The 21,117-nt window shown below is 46.5% G+C and overlaps 1 protein-coding gene across 1 annotated transcript in view; it reads right to left on the reverse strand.

The window, feature by feature from the left end:
- Positions 1 to 21,117, reverse strand: part of LOC103189672 (myosin-9) — a 123,075-nt gene that overhangs the window by 38,294 nt on the left and 63,664 nt on the right. The window contains exons 7-23 of the mRNA XM_042344948.1: positions 21,003 to 21,095; positions 20,603 to 20,666; positions 19,640 to 19,738; positions 19,267 to 19,410; positions 18,600 to 18,695; positions 17,353 to 17,471; positions 15,253 to 15,405; positions 14,776 to 14,949; positions 13,822 to 13,995; positions 12,852 to 12,966; positions 5,901 to 6,094; positions 5,166 to 5,287; positions 4,393 to 4,462; positions 4,120 to 4,280; positions 3,663 to 3,771; positions 2,972 to 3,103; positions 149 to 355 (exon numbers count right to left, since the gene is read on the reverse strand). Of these exons, the coding sequence (XP_042200882.1) occupies positions 149 to 355; positions 2,972 to 3,103; positions 3,663 to 3,771; positions 4,120 to 4,280; positions 4,393 to 4,462; positions 5,166 to 5,287; positions 5,901 to 6,094; positions 12,852 to 12,966; positions 13,822 to 13,995; positions 14,776 to 14,949; positions 15,253 to 15,405; positions 17,353 to 17,471; positions 18,600 to 18,695; positions 19,267 to 19,410; positions 19,640 to 19,738; positions 20,603 to 20,666; positions 21,003 to 21,095 (2,226 nt within the window). The remainder of the gene's footprint in view (positions 1 to 148; positions 356 to 2,971; positions 3,104 to 3,662; positions 3,772 to 4,119; positions 4,281 to 4,392; positions 4,463 to 5,165; positions 5,288 to 5,900; positions 6,095 to 12,851; positions 12,967 to 13,821; positions 13,996 to 14,775; positions 14,950 to 15,252; positions 15,406 to 17,352; positions 17,472 to 18,599; positions 18,696 to 19,266; positions 19,411 to 19,639; positions 19,739 to 20,602; positions 20,667 to 21,002; positions 21,096 to 21,117) is intronic.

Here is a 21,117-nt window from a genome sequence, read left to right on the forward strand (position 1 = left end):
AGTGTATTCTGTGAAGCGCTTTGGGACGTCCTCCCGACGTGAAAAGCGCTATATCAAATGCAAGGATTATTATTATTATTCCGTTGCTGGGAATGTCACTGCTCCAAAGAGGACAGTGATCAGGAAGGGGGTGGGGGAGGGGATTTACCTGAATGTTTTGGTGCATTTTCTTCTTGTCTGTCTGTAGATGCTGGCAGCGTTCCTCCTCCTCCTCCACCCGGGCTTCCAGGTCGTGCAGGATCTCCTCCAGCTCCTGCTTCTTGGCTGCCAGGCGCGAGCGCATCTCCTCGGCCTCAGCGCACAACTCTGTCTCCGCCTGCAGCTGCTCCTGCAGCGCACATTTCTCCACCATCAACTGCAAGAGAGGCGGACGGGTGGGAGGGGGTGAGAGTCAGCCCAGGATTAACATGGTAACCGACAGATTCTGGGAAGTGGACATTGACCTCAATAGCACGCAGCATAAGATAGTGAGAGCATTGCCACTACCCTCTTGATCACAGCCCAGCTACACACACCGCTTCCCCCCTCCAACCTTCCAGTTATCTGCTATCCCAAGCCTCAAAAGCTTCCCCATCGACTAGTTGACGGACATCTGCCTTTTTATGCGGTGGAAGAGGATACAAAGGGCGATGGACTTTGGTGTCCAAGGTCCGACCAAGCCCAATGCCACACTGCGCCAACATTACTCTAGAAGTTAACTCGGTTCACTTGTGAACGTGATGCTCAGACACTATGTAGCTGACAGCCTGGATGAACATGCACTGAACCAGCTTAAATCTCAGTCGGAATTCGGAGCCTAAATAAAAGCTGAGGGCGAGGAGCTTAAAGCACAGGCACGTTGGTGCAATGGGTGTTTGGTGCTGACAGCAAAGCAGTGATCTTTCTTCTCCTCTCTCCCAAGTTGGACAAGGGAGAGTAAAGTGTCAGGAACAGTGAGGTCAGGTGCACACAAAGTGGAACGGAGCGTATTTGTGGGAGTCGTTTGTGCCATTTACACCGTCTCACTGAATATTTCCACCTCCAGTACAGTGGATTAGCAGCGGCATCACCTCGGGTTCCTCACAGATCTAAGTAGATTCTGCCATTGGGTTTGGCAGGGATTTGGTTCAGTCAGAAATCAGGTCTCTCCTACAGGCAGTAAAAGGTTTGTGGTTAAACAGTTCTTTTGCTATGTACAGTACAGTCGAAGCTCATGATAACAACCCTATCGGGATCAGCAGAAAAGACTTGTTTAAGATGGGTATTCACTACACTAGGGTTTGGCCGTCAAAGAGGTACCTGACCATTGGTATCATTAAAACCGGGGGGCTTGTTACGAGCAGGGTTTGTTATAGTGAAGTCCGACTGTACATGTAAGAAACAGCCCTCCTCACCTCAACCAGCAGGAGATTGAGAATGGGATTTGGAGGCAATCCAGTACTGCAGTTGGCTGACCACACATAATAATAATAATAATAATAATAATAATAATCCTTGCATTTGATATAGCGCTTTTCACGTCGGGAGGACGTCCCAAAGCGCTTCACAGAACACACTGTAAAGTGAATTGACTGTATATTTGTGGGCGAACGCGGCAGCCAATTGCGCACAGCAATGTCCCACAAACAGTCGTAGATTGAAAATGACCCAATTTTTTTTTTATTATTGTTTTTTGGTTTTTTTGGAGGGATTATTATTATCTTGTTGATACTCGTCAACAAGGTGATGTCTCACCACTGTAATCATAGACAGACTGCAGACATAAATAATAATAATAATAATAATAATCCTTGCATTTGATATAGCGCTTTTCACCTCGGGAGGACGTCCCAAAGCGCTTCACAGAACACACTGTAAAGTGAATTGACTGTATATTTGTGGGCGAACGCGGCAGCCAATTGCGCACAGCAATGTCCCACAAACAGTCGTAGATTGAAAATGACCCAATTTTTTTTTTATTATTGTTTTTTGGTTTTTTTGGAGGGATTATTATTATCTTGTTGATACTCGTCAACAAGGTGATGTCTCACCACTGTAATCATAGACAGACTGCAGACATGGTTGGGAAGAGAGACTGCAGACATGGATGCAGTGGGCATGGATAATATAATATAATGTATAATACATCATCAACAGCACAAGTCAGTAACCAGAGGATATCAGTTTCAGACAGATAACAAACAAGCAAATGGGGAGGTTAAGAGAAATTCACACAGAATAGTTAAGATCAGTCCTTTCACACTGAGTTGAGGAAGAACTTCCTCAAAGGGTGGTGAATATATGGAACTCACTGTTGAAGCTCAGTCCTTGAACATATTCAAGACTGAGATAGATAGATATCTTAGTGCAAAAGGGATTAAGGGATATGGGGATATGGCGGGGTCAGGCTATTAGCTGGAGTTAGATTAGAAGATCAGCCATGATTGAATGGCGGGGCAGGCTCGAAGGGCCGAATGGCCTACTCCTGCTCCTACATGTTATGTTATCAGGAATGCCCTGGAACAATTGGAACAGAATCCATAAGGGCCATATGGCCTTTTTTTGCTTCACAGGATATGCTGTGAAGTTGATTGACTGTAACAACTATTTGTCGGGAGAACTTCCCAAAGCTCCAGACAGTCAGGTATTTGGATCCCAGTTGGGGGTTGGGATCAGGAGGGGTGGAGGGCAGGGAGGGTGATCGAAGGCACGGTCGAAGAGGAGGATCGTGAGATGAGCCTTGAAGGAGGCAAGGAAGGGGATGAAGCCAAGGGACTGTGAGATGGAGTTCCAAAGAGTACGGGCAGAGAGGCTGAAGGCCAAACCGCCAATGGCGGCGGCAGGGGGGTGGGGAATACAAACAATTTGTATTTACATAGTGCCCGATATTCATACAGGATAGCAGTGGAGTGCTTAACAGTGGCTGAGTTTGAGAGACACCAGCAGGTAGCGTTCCAGGTTAGCCTCTTCACGGTATATCAGTAGCCTAGTGGCATGGAGGCGAGTCACACACCTGAGACTGCTTGTCCTCCATCTCCACCAGTTTCTGCTCCGTCTGCATTTGCCTCTCCTTGGTTTTGGTCAGCTCGTCCTCTTTGGCCATCATTTCCTCCTCTTGTCGGCTCACTTGCAGCAGTGGTTTCACCTGCGTGAGTTACAGGATAGTTAGCAAAGGTTTCAGGACAGAGGCAGACCTCCCGACCCAGCGTGTCTTCTCTGTATGTTATCCCACTGTTCATCTCTCTCCCACACACATCCTTCAATACATTTTCTGCTCAGCTGCCTATCACGTTCCCCTTTGAACGATTCTGTTGATCAGTCCTCAGACACTTGTATTAAATTACAAACCCTTCTAGCCCTCTGTGAAATGAAGTCCTGACCACTTGGAAGAGTCATACAGCACAGAAGGAGGCCATTCGGCCTATTGTGTCTGTGCCAGCTCTTTGAAGATCTAGCCAATTCAATCCCACTACCCCTCTCTCTTCCCACAGCCCTGCAAGCTTGTCCTCCCCAACTTGCCACCTAGTCCCCAAGTAAACAAAATACCTTGGCTCTTGCTACCCTGCTATGTGCCTTCCATATCTAAATACCTCCACCAAACTCTCAATCAGTTTCAATGAGTGTGCCTCAACAAACAAGTGAATGAGTTAGATATTAAACATGCCTGAGTGAGTGAGGGAGGGAGGGTTGGATACCAGACTTGCCTTAGTGAACAGTCTCCACCATTGCCAATTGCGCAGTTTGAGGTAGGCAGCACAGTTCCTCTGGATCACCTTCATGGCAGTCAGTTGCTGCTGTCGCTTGGCAAATGCCCTGTAACAAGAGGCACATCACAGCTCAGCGCCCATGGGCAAACAGGGACCACTCAGGGTTTAGCCCTCTGCATTCCTTGTACAGTCAGTCAGTCCCCAAGGTTGATTCAGTAGAGCTATTAATAATGGTTCTCAACAACTGGAGTGGCTGAGAACAGGTTATATTCCACAACTGAAATATATTCTGATAATAACCCTTTTGTCTCAAAGTGTTTCACGGGCGCAATCTTGTGCCATCAAAGACCCCAGAACAGGGAGAGAAGTGCATGCAGTAGAGACATTGGAGAAGGGTCTACAAGAATGAAACCATTGTACAAGTGTGAAGAAAGAGTTTTAATAGCTGTCTTACTTTCTGGCCAGATAGCCTCTGCACAAGGCTTGAAACTGAATGATGACGTCTGTGATCTTCAAGTCTCTCTCCTCCTCAAGATGAGCGAGGACTCCGGCGCGAAAGAAGACTTTACTCTGTCCGATGCGGTACAGGTTCGGATCCAACTCCAGGGCTCTGATCTACGCAACAGAGAGGGTGAGGGATGTAAATACGTTGAACAACATCGCTTGCATTTGATACGATACAGTACCTGGAATGTCAACACCTTTCAAAGCGTCTCCAAGTACATACCATAAGCACACAAGCTTGCTTCCCATCCATAAAGCCTTTTGGAATTGCATTGGGAGTAAGGATTTCATATCTGTAAAAGAATGGGTTTACAGATTACTATACTATTCACATTTATACAGTGCCGTTCACATCAGGAGGACGTCTCAAAGTGCATCGCACTTCTGGCTGGGCAGCCTGGAGCTGTAGAGGGTGGGGACCGAAAGTGCGGCCAACAAGGTTGACGAGGGCTTTTAAGGCACGGGGGGGGGGGGGGGGGCATTAATAGTACATCACAGTCAGACAGCTCACTGCTACCATGAAGGTGAAGTCATTTGTGGTTTGAACGGGTTAAATGGAACGTGGAGTCCTGTAGCTCAGTGGTTAGAGCACTCGCTTTGCAAGGGAGAGACCGGAGTTCAATTCCCGGCAGAGGGCGAAACCTTGGGCAAGTTTCCTTACCCCACACAGAGCCTAATAATAATCCTCCAAAATCAAAAACAGTAATAAATTGGTCATTTTCAATCCACGACTGTTTGTGGGACATTGCTGTGCGCAATTGGCTGCCGCGTTCGCCCACAAATATACAGTCAATTCACTTTACAGTATATTCTGTGAAGCGCTTTGGGACGTCCTCCCGACGTGAAAAGCGCTGTATCAAATGCAAGGATTATTATTATTATTATTGTTATTGTTCCCCAAGTTGGTGACAAAAGCTGAAGCACATTCACTTTTTCGTAATTCAGCTCATATATATGCGAGTTCATAGAAATAGAGCCGTTAAAAGAGGGCGTTACCTTTGACGGAATTCCTGAAAGACGATCCTGTTGGGAAATCCCTGTCTGCAGATACGGATTCCCTCAAGGACACCATTACATCGCAGCTGGTCTAGAACAAGGTGAGCTTCCAGCTTTCCAGACTGCAAAGGCAAATCACATACATCAGGAAATGACACCGAAAACATTCAGAACCACAGAACATGGCCATTCGGCCTGATGTCTGTGCTGGCTCTCTTAAAACAGCGATCATTTCAGCCCCATTTACCTGCCTTTCCCCAAATCCCCACATTCCTTATGAATTTATCAAAATCTAATATGGATTCTGTCTCAACCAAAGTCCTGACAGGGAATTCTACAATTTGTTCCATTGGAAAAAAAGGTTCCACCAGTGGTGACACTTTTTCCTCCAGGGTTTACTCATAGGCCAAACCACTCATCCACAGGATCAATCTCAGAAATCGTTCAATCTGCAAACAGCCACAAAGTGAGTGACCAATTTTATTTGACAGATTTTTAGCCAAGAGACTGGGAGAGAGAAACTCCCTTCTCTTTTTGAACAATTCCGCGGGATCTTTAACATTCCCCTGGACAGACAGATCCTGGTTTAATATCTCATCCGAAGATCGGCACCTCCAACCATCAGCACTAGAGTGTCAGCAGATACTGTAGGTGTGGGATGTGGGACTGAATCCACAGTAACTGATGGATGGCTGATTACAATATGTGGCAATGCTGGAGTCCGGTTGCTCTCACCTTCTTCTCGTGGTTTGGGATAATGCAGCGCACAAAGTTGGGATTGGTGTTCCTCAGTGTAGTCATTAGTTTGGACAGCTGCTCCTTGTACAGCTGCCCCACAGTGCGGAACATGCCTTTCCTGGTCTTGAACGCTCCAGGGATAGCTCTCTGGGCCATCTCTGTCACCTGGTCCAGGCCGACAATGTGGTCCACTGGGGAAACAGTTGATGCAAGCTGGTTACTGAAGGGTTAAAAGCTCCACCAGACTGCGGGCAGGAGACATGGTGTGGAAGAGGAGGAGAACAGACATGAGAAGTGGCAGCAAGCAGCAATAAGAGCCTGAAAATGTGCAACACGATTTGAGTATCCTACACAGGTAGTGTTTCAAAGCCACTGGGATTTCCTTCAAGAACTGTGTGGGCGAGGAAATGGGCTGAAGGGTCATGGGAAGACATACACAATTTAAAGAAAGAGCAAGGAAGATTTGAATCCTTCATGGGACAGACCTTTAAACTCAAATTACCATTTCCTTTAATGAAACTCATACAAAAGACACAAGCTTTGACTCAGCAAATAAAAACAGACTGAATATCTAAAAAGGGTTCACAGAATGATGGTGCAAACTATTTAATAAGGGCAGAGTTCTCTCTTGGGCAGAGAGCAGGTGCACATGAAGCAACTGAAATACAGAAGGAAGTTACTGAAACATTTGAGTTTAATGTTTCTCAAGGTTTTGTGGAATTAATGATGAACAGCTCGCTAGCTAGGCGATAGGAAGAGAGTGGACTGAGGCAACAGAGGTTCTAGGTGAGGGAACAGAGACTGGTTGTGGATTTTCTGGTGGGGATTTAATGGATATTGGGAGACCATGGAATAAGTAAGGGAAGAATGATGGCATCCAAAAGGTACTGAGTGAATTCAAAGGGCTGAGGAAATGCAGGCAAGCTGAAGGTAAATGAATAAGCAATGATTGAGTCAAACCACGAGGTGGATATGCAATCGATGGGAAAGGTGGCAAGGAACACAGATGCGGGAGAAATGACCATTCGTTGGGAGATTAAGTTCAATACAAGGCAGATAGCAAAGTTAGTGGGGAACTGGGATAGGCAGCTAATGGCATCTGGCAAGTGAGATGTCATGTAACTGACGGAGAAGGGCATATTGTCCACCTCTGGACATTCTTGGGGTTTTGGAATCAAGACAAGCAAAAGTCTTTTGGGCCTTCAGTGTGTGTTTTACTGAATTAAAGGACATTTCTCCTTCAATACAAATACTTTGCTGAATGAAGGAAGTCCACTTTTCTATTCACACCAATGTAGGATACACAAAGGCACTACAGCCTCAGCTATAATTTCTAAGCAGTAAGGATGAGGCTGGAATGAACATAACCAGGAGGGGCAGACAATTCACTAAACCATATCCTGATTCATGCACTACAACAGGTAGAGAATCTGGGTGTAAGTGCTCTTTACGTCAACACTTCGCATTTCAAGGCTCATCATTGCTGCTGATCTGAGAGCGAAAACGGTTAGAAGAGATAGGTGGTCTCCGAATGTGAGGGGAGATGGACTTCCGGTGCCTGGCAAGTTTACCCCCGCACCCCCACCCCCTACCCATTAAGTTTTGGATGAATTGCTAAACAGGCAACTCATCAACAAAATGTGAGTCTGAAATGGGCAGAAAATCTCAGTTTAAAGCTAAATCAGGCATCCAAACTGAACCCCTAACAAGCTCCCCCACCCACACCGAACTTTTGCATGGCCTTCATCAATATAAACCTCAGCAAGTAGCCACTCTGTGAGCTTTGACACACACCAAGCTCTGTCCCATGCAGAATCACTCTGCAAGGTGTAGTGCAGCTCGGACTAAACACCAGGTCCTGATGTGGTTTACTGTTTGGTGGTAAGGCTGACATTCTGATGCACTTTATGGAGGGGGCTGGGGGGGCGGGCCAGGGTACATAAACATGACAGCTGAAATACTTGTCATCAGTTCACGAGTGCCTTTTGGGATGTAGACACACTCAATGCAGCCTGTGTGGAAAACGCAATGGTCTTTTGTTGGAACAGGAGGAACCCAATCCCAGAGTTCTGTACCACTTTCCGTGATGGACTCGACCAACCAGAGCGCTTCCAGAGAGTCGAGGGTTAAGAATCCAAGTTCTTCAATTGAGAGAACCTTTAGTTTGGGGTTTAGCTAAAGCTTAGTTCAGCTAAAGCTACATTGTGATAGCCCCACGGTCTCCAAATTGTATTAATACTTCTGTGCTCAACTCGTTTGATCCCATGCCTGTGCAGTACAATACCACACACAATACCACCTGCCCTCTTCCTCTGGTCAGCTAAGTCAGGCTTGTTGCACTCCCTCCCCATCATCACCCTAACCTCTGAGACTCCCTCCTTCCCTCACTCAGTCCCTTTCTGTCTTTGTCTTGCCTCAAATCTTATCTCTTCGAACCCCCTCCCTGCCGCTCGACACCAAACCGTCAACGTAATCTGCTCCAACACACAGTCACTCCACTTTACAGCAAATCCAGCAAAATACTTTGGGATGTCCTCCCAGTGTGAAAGGCACTGTTCCAAATGCCAGGATTATTATTAACTCAAAGCGAGTTAGAGCACTCATCTGTGGAAACTGAAATTGCCCTCACTATCCTCAAACACCTCTCACTCCAAATATAAAACAATGTGGTTCTGCTGTTCACATTAATTTTAGAGACTTGCTAGCATTTGATTTGTTAGATAAATAAATCTGATTCGAGGTTTGCTTGCAAATCCTGTCCTGCTCAGCATATTACCCATCAAAGGGAAGAGAGCTATTGATGAACCTACTCCACCAGTTTATCCGATCACAGATCTTTTCATTCCATTTTCCTGCCTTTTCTCCATCATTTAATTCCCATACTTCCAAGTGTTCATCTATATCCCAATTGATGAGGCCTCTGTCCATCTCTGCCATTGGTAAGCATTTTGAGATGCTACTCTCAAAAGTCCTATATAAATGCAAGTAATTGTTGACTGTGCAGCCTATAATGGGGTATTCACATTATAGACGGCACAGTGCATCCAATCTTTACAACCCTCCATGTCTCATGGGGAACAAGATTGTTCCAGTGAAATTCCTAACAGATGTACCTATAGGGTGAGAGAGATGTGAGAAGAGTTGGGCTCAACCATCCTTCTGCAATTCCTAACCTTAAACACATTCAACGTAGTACAACTACGCAGGGAATTTGTGAGAAACTAGATTCCCTCCCAGGACATGGCTAGATCTGTGAACTTCAATGTTTGCTGTATGAGCTCTGTCCCACAGTGCCTGTCCAGGCCGGAGAGTATTAGTTGTGTGAGCATCAAAAGCAGAACATGCTCGCAAAAAGTATGCCATGCGGCAATCCTGAATGCAACAAATAAGGAAACGCCTGCATGCCGCTTAAGAATCTCACATCAAATCTTTCGTAGCAAAATGAAGGGATGCAATTGTTGGCAGTGAGAGACGGGTGGCCAGCTCTAGTTTATTTCAGAGTGAAAGTGTCCCAGCACTGCACTGGGTGTGTGGACAGGGCAGGGAAGTGGGACTGATAGGATTGCTCTTGAGGGATCCTGCACAGACACCAAGGGCCAAACGGCCTTCTGCTGTGCTGTAAATTTCTACGGTTCTAACTCAGGCTGCTCGCACATGCAGACAGCATTGGTGCAAATTCCTTGCACTAGAACAGTCTTGTCCGACATCGAGTCCTGGACGAGAGACAACTTTCTCCAGCTCAACGTGCGCAAAACTGAGGCCCTCCTGATTGGCTCACGTCAGCGCCTCCGCAACGCAGGCGCTGACAGCATCAGCATCCAAGGCCGCACTCTCCACCTCTCAAAGCCATCAGGAACCTCGGGGTTCTGTTCGACCCTGAGCTGTCCTTTCTCCCTCATATCCGCACCACAACTGGCACCGCCTTCCATCACCTCCGGAATGTCGCCAGACTACGGCACTACCTCACCCCTCACGCGGCTGAAACCCTGGTCCACGCCTTTATCACCTCAAGGCCGGACTATGGGAACTCTCTCCTCGCCGGCCTTCCCAGCCCTTCCTCCACACTGCAGGTCATTCAGAACTCTGCAGCTCGTGTACTGTCCCGCACCAGACACCGCGGCCACATCACTCCCACCCTCGCCCTCAACCTCACCCTCGCTCCCACCCTCACTCCCACCCTCGCCCTCGCTCGCCTCCACTGGCTCCCCATCCCCCAGAGGATCGAATTCAAGATCCTCACCCTCACCTACAAGGCCATTCACGGCCTCGCTCCCTCCTACCTCTCCGACCTACCTACCTGCCCGTACCCTCCGTTCCTCTGGCTCCGGTCTGCTCCACATCCCCCGCCCCAACCGCCCTACCATCGGTGGCCGGGCCTTCAGCCTCTCAGCCCCGAGGCTCTGGAACTCTATTCCCCAGTGCCTCCGCCGCTTCCTCCCTTTCCTCCTTCAAGGCCGGTCTCAAGACCTTTCTCTTTAACCGTGCCTTCAGCTCCCCTCTCGACTCTCTACCCCTCCTCGCTCCCTCCCTTCCCTCCCCTCACCCTGACCATTTCCCCCCTCCTCGCTCCCTCCCTCCCCTCCCCCTGACCATTCCCCCCCTCCTCACTCCCTCCCTTCCCTCCCCTCACCCTGACCATTTCCCCCTTGCTCGGGTCCTGACCCAACTGTACAGAGCCTTGGGACGTCCTCCCGACGTGAAAGGCGCTCAATAAATGGAATCTTGTCGTTGTTGTTGTTGTTGTTGTAGGGAACTTTGAGCCGTCTTCCTGACATGAATAGCACGATATCAAATGTAAGGATTAACTATAATAATCCTTGCATTTGATACATGTCGTTGAGACGCCTCAAAGTGCTTCAGAGAATATACTGCAAAGTGAATTGACTATATTTTATGTGTAACACCAAATAAGGATTATTTAGTGAATACCTCATTACACACCCTAATAAAGTGCAGTCAAAGCCTCTACTGAAAGCTGTGGTTACGTTTATGAAATTTCAGTCTAGTCTAAGTACTGAACAACAGAGAAAATTCTCTGAATAGAAAACGGTTAAGGTCGCAAGTTAGTTTCAACATTTTCCACACAAGTGCATTTTGCTTACTAGTGGGTCATCTGGTACCAGGGCGGCTTGAGAATGAGGCAGTGGTGAAATGGCTGCCCTGCGTTAACTGGAAGCCAAGGGAGGATTGGAAAGAAACCACAGAAGCAGGAATGGAGAGGAAAGATGAGCATTCAAGTCTCGGAGGCTTCAATCTACGACACTATCACAACCTCCTGGCTCACATCACCTGGTTCTAGATGTAGAATAGGAAAGCGTATATAGAAATAGGCTCGCTGAAAGCTTTTTATCTCTGCAACACACACAGAGAGACATCAACAAGACAAAAAAGAAAGAAAGACCAGTGTGTAAGTTTTCATAGCAACGAGAATGGACAGCAGAATGGCTTTGGGTATTTATATAGAGTAAAACTCGCACAAGTCTTAGCTTTATAAATCGTAGACACTTAAGTTGTGTAGTCACCGAGTCCCATTCAGTTTCCTATCAAAACTACTTGATTTCTTTGCGCTACTCAACTTCTAAGTTGTAAAACCACTCCCTCACTCCCATTATTCCCGCACTTACCAGAGGCCTTGAATCACGGGAAATGACGTCCTGACCCGTTGACCCATGAGCAGAAGAACCTAATATTCAGCTATTCAATGTGATCCCAACGTTTTCCAGTAAGCGCATGTGCAGTGATGGGTCAGGACGCATTGAAGCTTGGGAAACGTAGTCTTGACCTGTCACCACATGCATTATTTAACGGGTGCATTAAATTACATCTGTGCACGGTTGATTATTGATTAATTCTGATTTTCTACGACTCCTACGGTTTTCCTGCAACTCAGGATTTTGCGTCAGCCATACTAAATGATACGACTTGTGTAAGTTTTACTGCATTAAACTGCTTCGCAATCAGTGGAGAGGACACCAGCACTGAGCAGAGGCTGGGTATGTCCACAGGGGAAAGGAAGAGGAGTAAATACAGGCAGGTGGAGGCCTGGGAGCAAGTCACAGCGTATCTACTTGACTGAGAATTGGTGCCCAGGTTGGGATCAGGAGGATGAGAGAAGCCAAAGGGAACATCATAGAGGTAATAATAAGCACAGTGCAAACAATGAAACCCTGCAAGGAATTTAGTCAGCTATATTGGATCAATGCTCATTTGAACAGGGGAAGATGAATAGGTTATTGGATGGAATACCTTTTTTAAAAAAATTGAAAGCACATCTCAATCCGGGATCCGAAACATAATAATCCTTGCATTTGATACAGCGCCTTATCACCTCATTGAGACTTCCGAAAGCTCTTCACAGGATACACTGTGACGTTCAAATTGACTTTGTATTTGTGGGCGAAACACGACAGCCAATTGTGCACAACAGTGTCCGACAAACAGTCGTGGATTTTGTCACCATTTTGGGGGAGAGGTGGGGTATTACCTCCAGAAAGCGATCCACCAATCGACTAACAAGTGAGTTCCTTTACTGCTAGGTAAACAGAGGCATGTTTGTGGAGTAAGGAACTTGCTCAACGTTTCGCTCTGTCCGGGAATCGAACACGAGTCCTCTCGCTTGCAAGGCGAGTGCTCTAACCACTACACCACAGGTATTATAAAGGAAGAAAGAGGGGAGGCACTGGCCAAGTCACCTTAGGACTTTAGATTTTATTTTCCAGCCTGATTCTTTATCTCCTCTACCATAAAAAGTTTGTTCAAAAATACACATTTCTGGCATCCAAAACATAAATGGGCAAATAATAAAGTTCTTAAAAGGGAGGTTGGATCCAGCTCTAAACTGAAGTGCTCTATGTTTCTTGAAAAGAATCACGTTAACCAATTTTATTTGACTAAACTCCTTGCAATGAGAATACAAAATGCAGCTAAACCAAGACAAAGGTAACATACCGTCCCTCCAGAGTTCAGCCACAAACTTATCAGTGGACTGGTGCAGTAAGGTGGCAATGTTATCATTCAGGGGGTCCATGTTCTTCATAAGCCATGCGGAAGCTTTGTAGTCCACCTGGATTGCAGAGGGAGATGTGTTACAGCAGCAACAATCAGCAGTTATCTAAAGCCCGCCACACAGGATTGTGTCTGAGCGCTGCACAGTGACAGCATCGGACACCGAGTGATGGAGGAGGAGATGGTGACCATAGACACGGTTGAAGAAGTAGGTCTTAAAGTGGTATTTATAGATAAATAAGAAGGGGGTGTGACAAAGGGATTGAGGAAGATCCTGTTCCACCACCCCCATCCATCCAGCCCAGAGTGGAGGAGATTGAAAGGACGTATGATCAGTGATCAATATGCTGAAGGGCACAACGGGGTAGTTAAGAGTTAAGCTTAGGAGTGGAATTGGTGACAAGGGTGCGTAGACTCAGAATTGTTAGCAGAATCATGGGAGAGAGTTGTTAGGTTGTTGAATTCATTCCGAGTGCCAATAAAATCAATATAATCACTGAAAAGGGACCTGGATAAGCACCTGAATAGTAAGATCTGAAGGGACATGGTAGTGCTGGAAAGTGGAATTAACAAAACAGGTAAATTAAAACTAGAGGCAGTAGTGTGAGACGCGATGGGAGAATATACAACATAATTTATTCTTATATACTTAGGACGTCCCAAAAATCCTTAATCTGGCTGGGCAACGACTTAATCTGGCAACGGAGCAGAGTGGGATGAGGAGGGGAAAGAGACCAAACGTACGGTCAAAGAGGTATGTTTTGGTGCTGAAAAGTCCTTGTAATATGGAACTCAACACTGAAACACTTCCTCAAATTATTTCCTCTCCTGGGGTTATAGCCCAGCGCTGGTGAACTCATCACTAACTTGCATTACAAAGCACTGTTAGTGAGTCAATGACAGCCCAGTTTACCTTGCCAGCGTAGTGAAAGATGGACAGGTCCGCTTTGTCCTTGAGCTGCTTGGGTTTCTGGAACTTGGGGTGGTTTCCCAGCTCTTGCAGCACTTTTTCAACAAAGCTCTTGTCAGTGGCTTTAGGAAACCAGCACTCCTCGTCCAGCAGAGCCAGGATACCAGGAGGACTGGCCTGAGAGAGAAAATAATAACTTACATTTGATACAGTACCTTATCACCTCATTGAGGCATCTCAAAGAGCTTCACAGAATACGCTGCAAAGTGAATTCACTGTATACCTTGTGGAGGAAACGCAGCAGCCAATTAATTACGCGCAGCAGCGTGCCATAAACAGTCATGGATTGAGTGACCAAATAACTTAAACATTTTTTGAAGGGATTATTACCCCCGGTAAAGCAATCTGCCAATAGACTAACAAGCGGGTTCCTACTAACTGCTGGTAAACAGGCATGTGTGTGGAGTAAGGAAACTTGCCTATGGTTTCATCCTGCCCAGGAATCGAACTCAAAACCTGCTTTCTTACAGAGCATCTAACAGACATCAAGTCTTCTCTTGCTCATCCTGTTGGGGTTTAAATAGCTAAAACCACATAGCTTGGCCATTGAGAGCGCTGTCTGGCCAGCTTTCCCACTGTATGTCCATCTAAGCCCACCCTATCCGTTAGGGCTTTGGCTGCAGGGTTAACAGGAGCTGAGGGGGAGGATTCCCTACCTCCAGTGACTGGTCGGCCTTTTACAGATTCTGCCGATGAGCCAGGCTGGGCTGTGCTGTCATCAGCAGTGAGTGTCCTGGGATACTGCGGCCCCTCCTGGCTCAGGAACCCGGAGAACGCAATAGAGGGTGGGCTCGATTTCCACCTTTTGTTGCGAGCTTGTTGCCAATTTAAGCCCCAAGGAGACATCCCTCCCCACCCCCACGTGGACAGTGTGGACTGTGAGCAAGAGGTCTTTACCGGCTTTTCGATGAGGTCAATGCAAGGTTGCAAGTCAAGGCCAAAGTCAATGAAGTTCCACTCGATGCCCTCACGCTGGTACTCCTCCTGCTCCAGGATGAACATGGTGTGGTTGAACAGCTGCTGCAGCTTCTCATTGGTGTAGTTGATGCACAGCTGCTCGAAGGAGTTCAGCTACAAACAGACAGGAGGAGAAGTTAGTAAAGAGGGAGCAATGAGAGGAAGGTTACACACAGGTTAACGAGTATAGTGTATTTAGCTATGGTCAGAGCGTCTGTTGCAGTTCCTTGGATGTCAGGACCTGTACTATATCAATAATAATATCCCTTGCATTTGATAAAGCGCCTTATCACGTCGGAAGGACACCCCAAAGCATTTCACAGGAATTACTGTGAACTGCAGTGACTGTATTTGTAGGCAAACATGGCGGCACAATCTACCCATGGGAAGAAGCATATACAATTCCAAACAAAGTACCTCAAAGATCTCAAAGCCGGCGATATCCAGAATACCCACGAAGGAGGCGCCCTGACGCTTGGTTCTGTCCAGAGCTTTGTTGATGCGAAAAACCAGCCAGCGGAAGAGACGCTCGTAAGTGGCTTTGGCCAAAGCCTCAACGGCAAAGTCAGCCTGAAAGGGAATAAATAGATCCGGTCACTTGCAAGTTAGGCTTCTCTAAAAAATTAGAAAAGAGTCATTCGTAGGCATTGCAGAGCAAGTGGAAGCCATTTAGCCATTGCTAGCGCTAGCTGCTCCACTAACACTTTTCATGTCAAGAGGTCATGTTTCCCCTGCCCACACCCTCCCTCGGCTCCCAGCCAAATTGTCAAGAACTTTGAGACGTTTCTCCCCCCACCGCACACACAATGTGAAAGATGTGATAAGCGTAGATTCTATCTCATTATATACACACAGTAAAGCCTGCCACCTACAACTGGGACCGACCATTGTGGATTAAAAAAAGTGAGGATAAAGTGTAGATATCAGGTGTCTGTTACTATGGACTCACACAGCTATTTTGATTTGTCATTTGATTACTGTTTAAGGGAACTTACAAGGCTCTTCCAGGATAAAGAATAAACCGTACTGTAATATGTGGGAGTCTCCAATGTAGTACATTGCAGTACAGCCTCACACCAGGCAGGGCCAAAGCCTTTCAGTGACCGAGTGGAAGAGAGAAAGCAGAAATAAGTGATGAAGTGAAAGGAGATGTAAAAAGGACCAGGGAAAGAGAAGTGGGAACCAGGCAAGGCAGAAGTAGAGTGATGCCTTAGCTTCTCCCTCCACAGACTGCAGATAATCCACAACTCTGCAGCCCGTGTCCTCTTCCGCACCAAACTCTGTGCCCCATCTCCCCACTCTCGCCTGACTCCATTGGCTCCCTATCCTTCAGGGGATCCAGTTCAAGATCCTGGTCCTCACCTATAAAGCCCTCCATGGCCTCGCCCCACCCTTCCTCTGCGACCTCCTAACCTCCTACCAACCCGCCCGTTCCCTCCACTCAGCCGGCTCTGGCTTCTCCAAGTCCCACGACCCACCCGCCCCACCATTGGCGGGAGAGCCTTCAGCCACTCTGCCCCCAATCTCTGGAATTCCATCCCCCAGTCACTCCGCCTCGCCCCCTCCCTAGTCTCCTTCAAGTCCCATTTCAAGACCCTCCTCTTCGACCATGCTATTAGCCACCTCCCTTCCCCTCCACCCCCCCACCCCCAACCCCAGCTCAGGTCTGAAACGTCCAGCACCTTGGGATGCCCTTCCGACGTGAAAGGCGCTATACAAATGTAATCTTCTTGTTGTTGTTTTCTCGTTTCCCATCGGCTCTCCATATCACCCCTTCCCTCCTCTCGAAAACTACGTGATCAGCTGCCACACAATGTCCCTCTCTAGCAAACACGGAACAGCAGTCCAAGGCGACTGAAGGGAATACTCCTGCCCCACCCTTCTCCCCACTCTGGAACTCCATGTCCCTCTGACTCATTCCCTCCTCTCATTCAAGGACCGTCTCAAAAAACACCTCTTTGACCACACTCGCGGTCAATTTGTCCCTCCCTTCCCAACCCCAGCTCATGAGCCCATCCAGCAGTGTCAAACACTTTTGAGAAGTTCTTCTGACATGAAAGGTGCTGTGCAAGTGTGAACTGTGTTGTAATTTTGGTTGCACTCAGCATGAACCCCTTACAGATTTTTTTTGATTCAGCTGGGTGTCCAACACACGCAGAAACCCATCACCGTTACTTAAAAGAATCCAAACCCAACTGAAAATTCCACGCCTACACATAGAAATCCCAGAGATAGATTGTTGGATAGGAATGTACACTGTCTCCCTGCTTGCCTAATTCTGGACAGTATTAGGCACAGGTTGGCAAGAGCCAAGGTTTGGGGCTGAATTAAGATACAAGAACAAAAAATTACACTTGTATAGTATCACTCACTTAGTAAAATGTCCCAGGGCGCTGGACAATCAGTGGTTTTGGACCCGAGCTAGGGTTTTGGGTCAGGAGGGCAGGGGGATATGTTATAGATATCTTAAACTGTATCTTCCATTGACTAACCATGCTAACCATATGCCACACTGACCTGTTCTTTGGTTTGAGCTTTCTGAACGTAGTCCCGTCCGACTTTGATTCGCGGAGTGAGGATTGCTCTGCTGAAATCAGTCACATTTATCCCCAGCAGATGGCAGACCTTCTGGGCAGCTACAGGGCAAAATATTTAATTATAGTCAGATCTAAGCAACAATCTACTGTCCAATTTACAAAGCTTCCGCAAAAGAAAATCATCCTTACAGTTTACACAGTGCCTTTCACGTCTCAAAGTGCTTTACAGGATAAAGTGGATAAAGTGGAGCAACTCTTTGTAGGCAAAGACAGCAACTGATTTGCCCACAGAGACGTCTCACAAACAGTTGTTACGGGAATGACCAATTTTATTTTGGGGATTGTTGGCTGGGAACCAATAGTAAACAGTTACTAAATAATAATAATCCTTGCATTTTATATAGCGCCTTATGACGTCTTCAAAACGTCTCAAAGAGCTTTATAGTATACACTGTAAAGTGAATTGACTGTATATGTTGTGGGTGAAACTGCGCAGCTCGCTTATATAAGCACAGATTTCCTCTTGTCCACAGTTCCTTCCTGAACTAACTTGTTTGGTTCCGCTAGCCATCATCTTTCACCAGCAAAAATTTAAACTGAGTTTCATTTCCCAGAACAACAAGTTGCATTTATGTCGCGTCCTTCACATGGGGTAGGGCCTGAGCGCTCAACCGTAACAAAGTTTGACGCTGAGCTAGGGAGAATGTGAAGGAGACAGTAGTAATAATAATAATCCTTGCATTTGATGTAGCACCTTATCACATCATTGAGACGTCTTAAAGCGCTTCACAGAATATATTTTAAAGTGGATTCACTGTGCATTTTGTGGGCGAGGCGTGGTAAAACACACACATCCAAAAAAAAAGTTGAAGAGGAAACTCTTCATGAAGAATGGTACAAGTTCAGACTGGTCTCAAAGCACGTCAACAACCACAACAACTATACAGCGCAGAACAGTGTCCCAGAGCGTTTGACAGTGGCGGAGCAAGACACTCTTCAAACACTTGCAGTATGAGTGAAATAGTCATATCTTACCAGGCTAATGCAGAGCTTTAAACATTCCTTTGTGAATAAGCACAACAGGAAGGAGTCAGATAATTTTAGGATATGTCATGTTACAACAGTCTTTTGGGGAAAAAACTCAACTGTGGGCACTTGTGCAGCGCTGAAGCAGAGAGAACTCAGCACTTGGCACAGCCTTACTTGATTCTCAGTCACTCTGCTTACCTGTGTTATCAGGCATGGAGGCCTGGTCTGTGTTGCGCTCCTTTTTGAAGCTAATGTTGCCAAATTGGAGGACACAGGAGACGACCTTGAGCATGGCTGTGAAAGAAGGGACAGTAATTCAACACACAGAGATTTGGTCCTTGCATTCCAGAAGCACCTGACCTCGTCGTTGACACATCTCAAAGCGCATCACAGGATATTCTATAAAGTGCATACGTGGCGGAGCGTGACAGAGAATTTACCCACAAACGGTCACGGAGTGAACAGCCAATTTTAAATGGTGGTAGTTGGTAGCACTCTCACCTCTGAGTCACAAACTTCAGACTTAGAGGTGACTGTGCTACCAACTGAGCCAGCTGCATTGACAAAAGATTAAGATTTAAAAAAAAATTTTTTTACAGTCAGGGATTTGCACCTGAGCTGGGGGTTGGGATTAGGAGGGGTGGAGGGCGGGGAGGGTAGCGGTGGGAGAGTGACCAATGTGCGCCAAACAGGAAGGTCTTGAGACAGGCCTTGAAGGAGGTGAGGGAGCGAGGCTGAGACTGTGGGATGGCGTTTCAATGGGTGGGGTCAGAAGGTCTGGTGCCGATGGTGGGGTGAGCAGCTTCGGGGATGTGGAGAGGGCCAGAGCCTGCTAAGAACATGCAGACATTACAGTGAGACGTACCAAGTTGCTCATCATCCTGGATTCCCATGATCCTGAATGCTTCCATCGTCTCCTGAAACATATCCTTGTCCTGTTGCCCAGGAATGGTAACATTGCCATTGCAGAGAAATCGGTAGTTATTGTAACCTTCCAACAGCAGTTCAGCTGCAATACAAGAGGTTACGGCATTACTGACAATACAAGCATTGTGGAGTCTATCCAAGCTCACATCTGTACAATGCAAAACAGATTCCACGGCTAAATCAAATATTAGATGAAAAACATCTGATTTAATCCCTCCAGAACATCCACCCTACTGCAAAGGTGTTGGACCTCACAGCAGAGAATTTCTTTAAGCAAACAGTCTGTTTGTAGTTCTACAAATCTCACTTACTCTTCAAGTGCTCTCCAGCGCCAGAAAGCAGATAGTAAAAAATGTGGAAGGTGCGTTCATCTTTGGCTTGTCGTATGGCACGAGATTTTTCCAACAAATCTAGGAACAGACAGTTAAGGAATCCTCTGTGATCGTTCATTTGATATAGCGCTGAGAATGGCAGTGTCTCAACTCATGTCACGGGTAATTGCTGTGAAGTGCAGTGACTGTACTTACAGCACAAACATATCCCATAAGTGGACACAAAATAATTTGATACTAAACCATTCACGTCAGGAGGATGTCGCATAGTGTTTCAAAAGGCTCCACTGTAAAACGGAGTGAACAAAGCAGCCAGTTTGCGCACAGCAAAGTCCTGCAAACAGCCATGAAGTCAATGACGAGTTTTATTTGGGGGATTGTCAGACAGACTACAATGAGAAACGCCCTTCTCTTTTTCAACAGTGTCACAGGGTCTTTAGCACGCAAACAGTCACAGACAGGACGACGTTTCAACACATCATTAGAAAACTGGTTTCATCCGAGTGGTAAACAAAGAAGTTTGAAAGGTGATAAAAGGGCTTTTGATAGTTAAAAGGAGAAATTATCTCCACTAGTCAGTGAACTAGATGGCATCAATTCAAGATAGTTAACTGACGAGCAAACGAGGAAGTTAGGAGAAATTTCTTTTCACACACAGAACTGCTACAATAAGGATGGAAGTGGTGCAAGTGGTGGTTGAGGCAAAATTCAAATTAGCTTTCAAAAGGGAATTATCCAGATTTCAAAAAGGAAGGACTGTTCTTATTAGAGCCAACACAGACACGATGGACCGAATGGCCATCTTTTGGACCTCCATGAGCATCTATGTGAAAACCAGTTTTGTTCCGGCCACATTAACACGTACATTGTGTGCTTCACTCTGCGATTGACATTGCTGAGGGCAGATCAGGCAGATTCTGCGACTCGGTGTAAAAAGGATACAGGTTTCAATATTGGCTCCAACAATGTAGCCGTTCACATCGAAGTTGATTCGAATGAATTTACCCTGTGGATGAGAAAGCAGAGGAATAGAAAAGTTAAGTTTTGTAAAGGTCAATATCAGCTTGTTTACTCTATAAACAAGGATAAGACTAGAGGCAGCAATAATAACTCTCGTCTTTGGCTGGCTCGATTCGGACATTCCATGTATAAGCACATCACTTCTGAGCCAGTTCATCTCTGAGACCCACTTACCTCCTCTCCCTCTTCTCCCTCTCCTCCCCCCCCCCCCACCGAGTCATAAACTACAACAAATCACATTAGCATAGCACCACTTCATGTCGGGGGGTCATCCCAAGTCATTAATCTTAATAGCTCAAACACCGAAAATATTTTTACTCACAAATCGGGACGAGTTGTCGTTTTTCACAGTTTTTGCATTGCCGAAGGCTTCCAGGATAGGGTTGGCTTGGAGCAGTTGCCTCTCAAGCTCTCCCTGAAATTACAGAGCCACTCAG

The sequence above is a fragment of the Callorhinchus milii genome, unplaced genomic scaffold (genome assembly GCF_018977255.1).
Source record: "Callorhinchus milii isolate IMCB2004 unplaced genomic scaffold, IMCB_Cmil_1.0 Scaffold31, whole genome shotgun sequence".
In the NCBI taxonomy this organism is placed as follows: Eukaryota; Metazoa; Chordata; class Chondrichthyes; order Chimaeriformes; family Callorhinchidae; genus Callorhinchus; species Callorhinchus milii.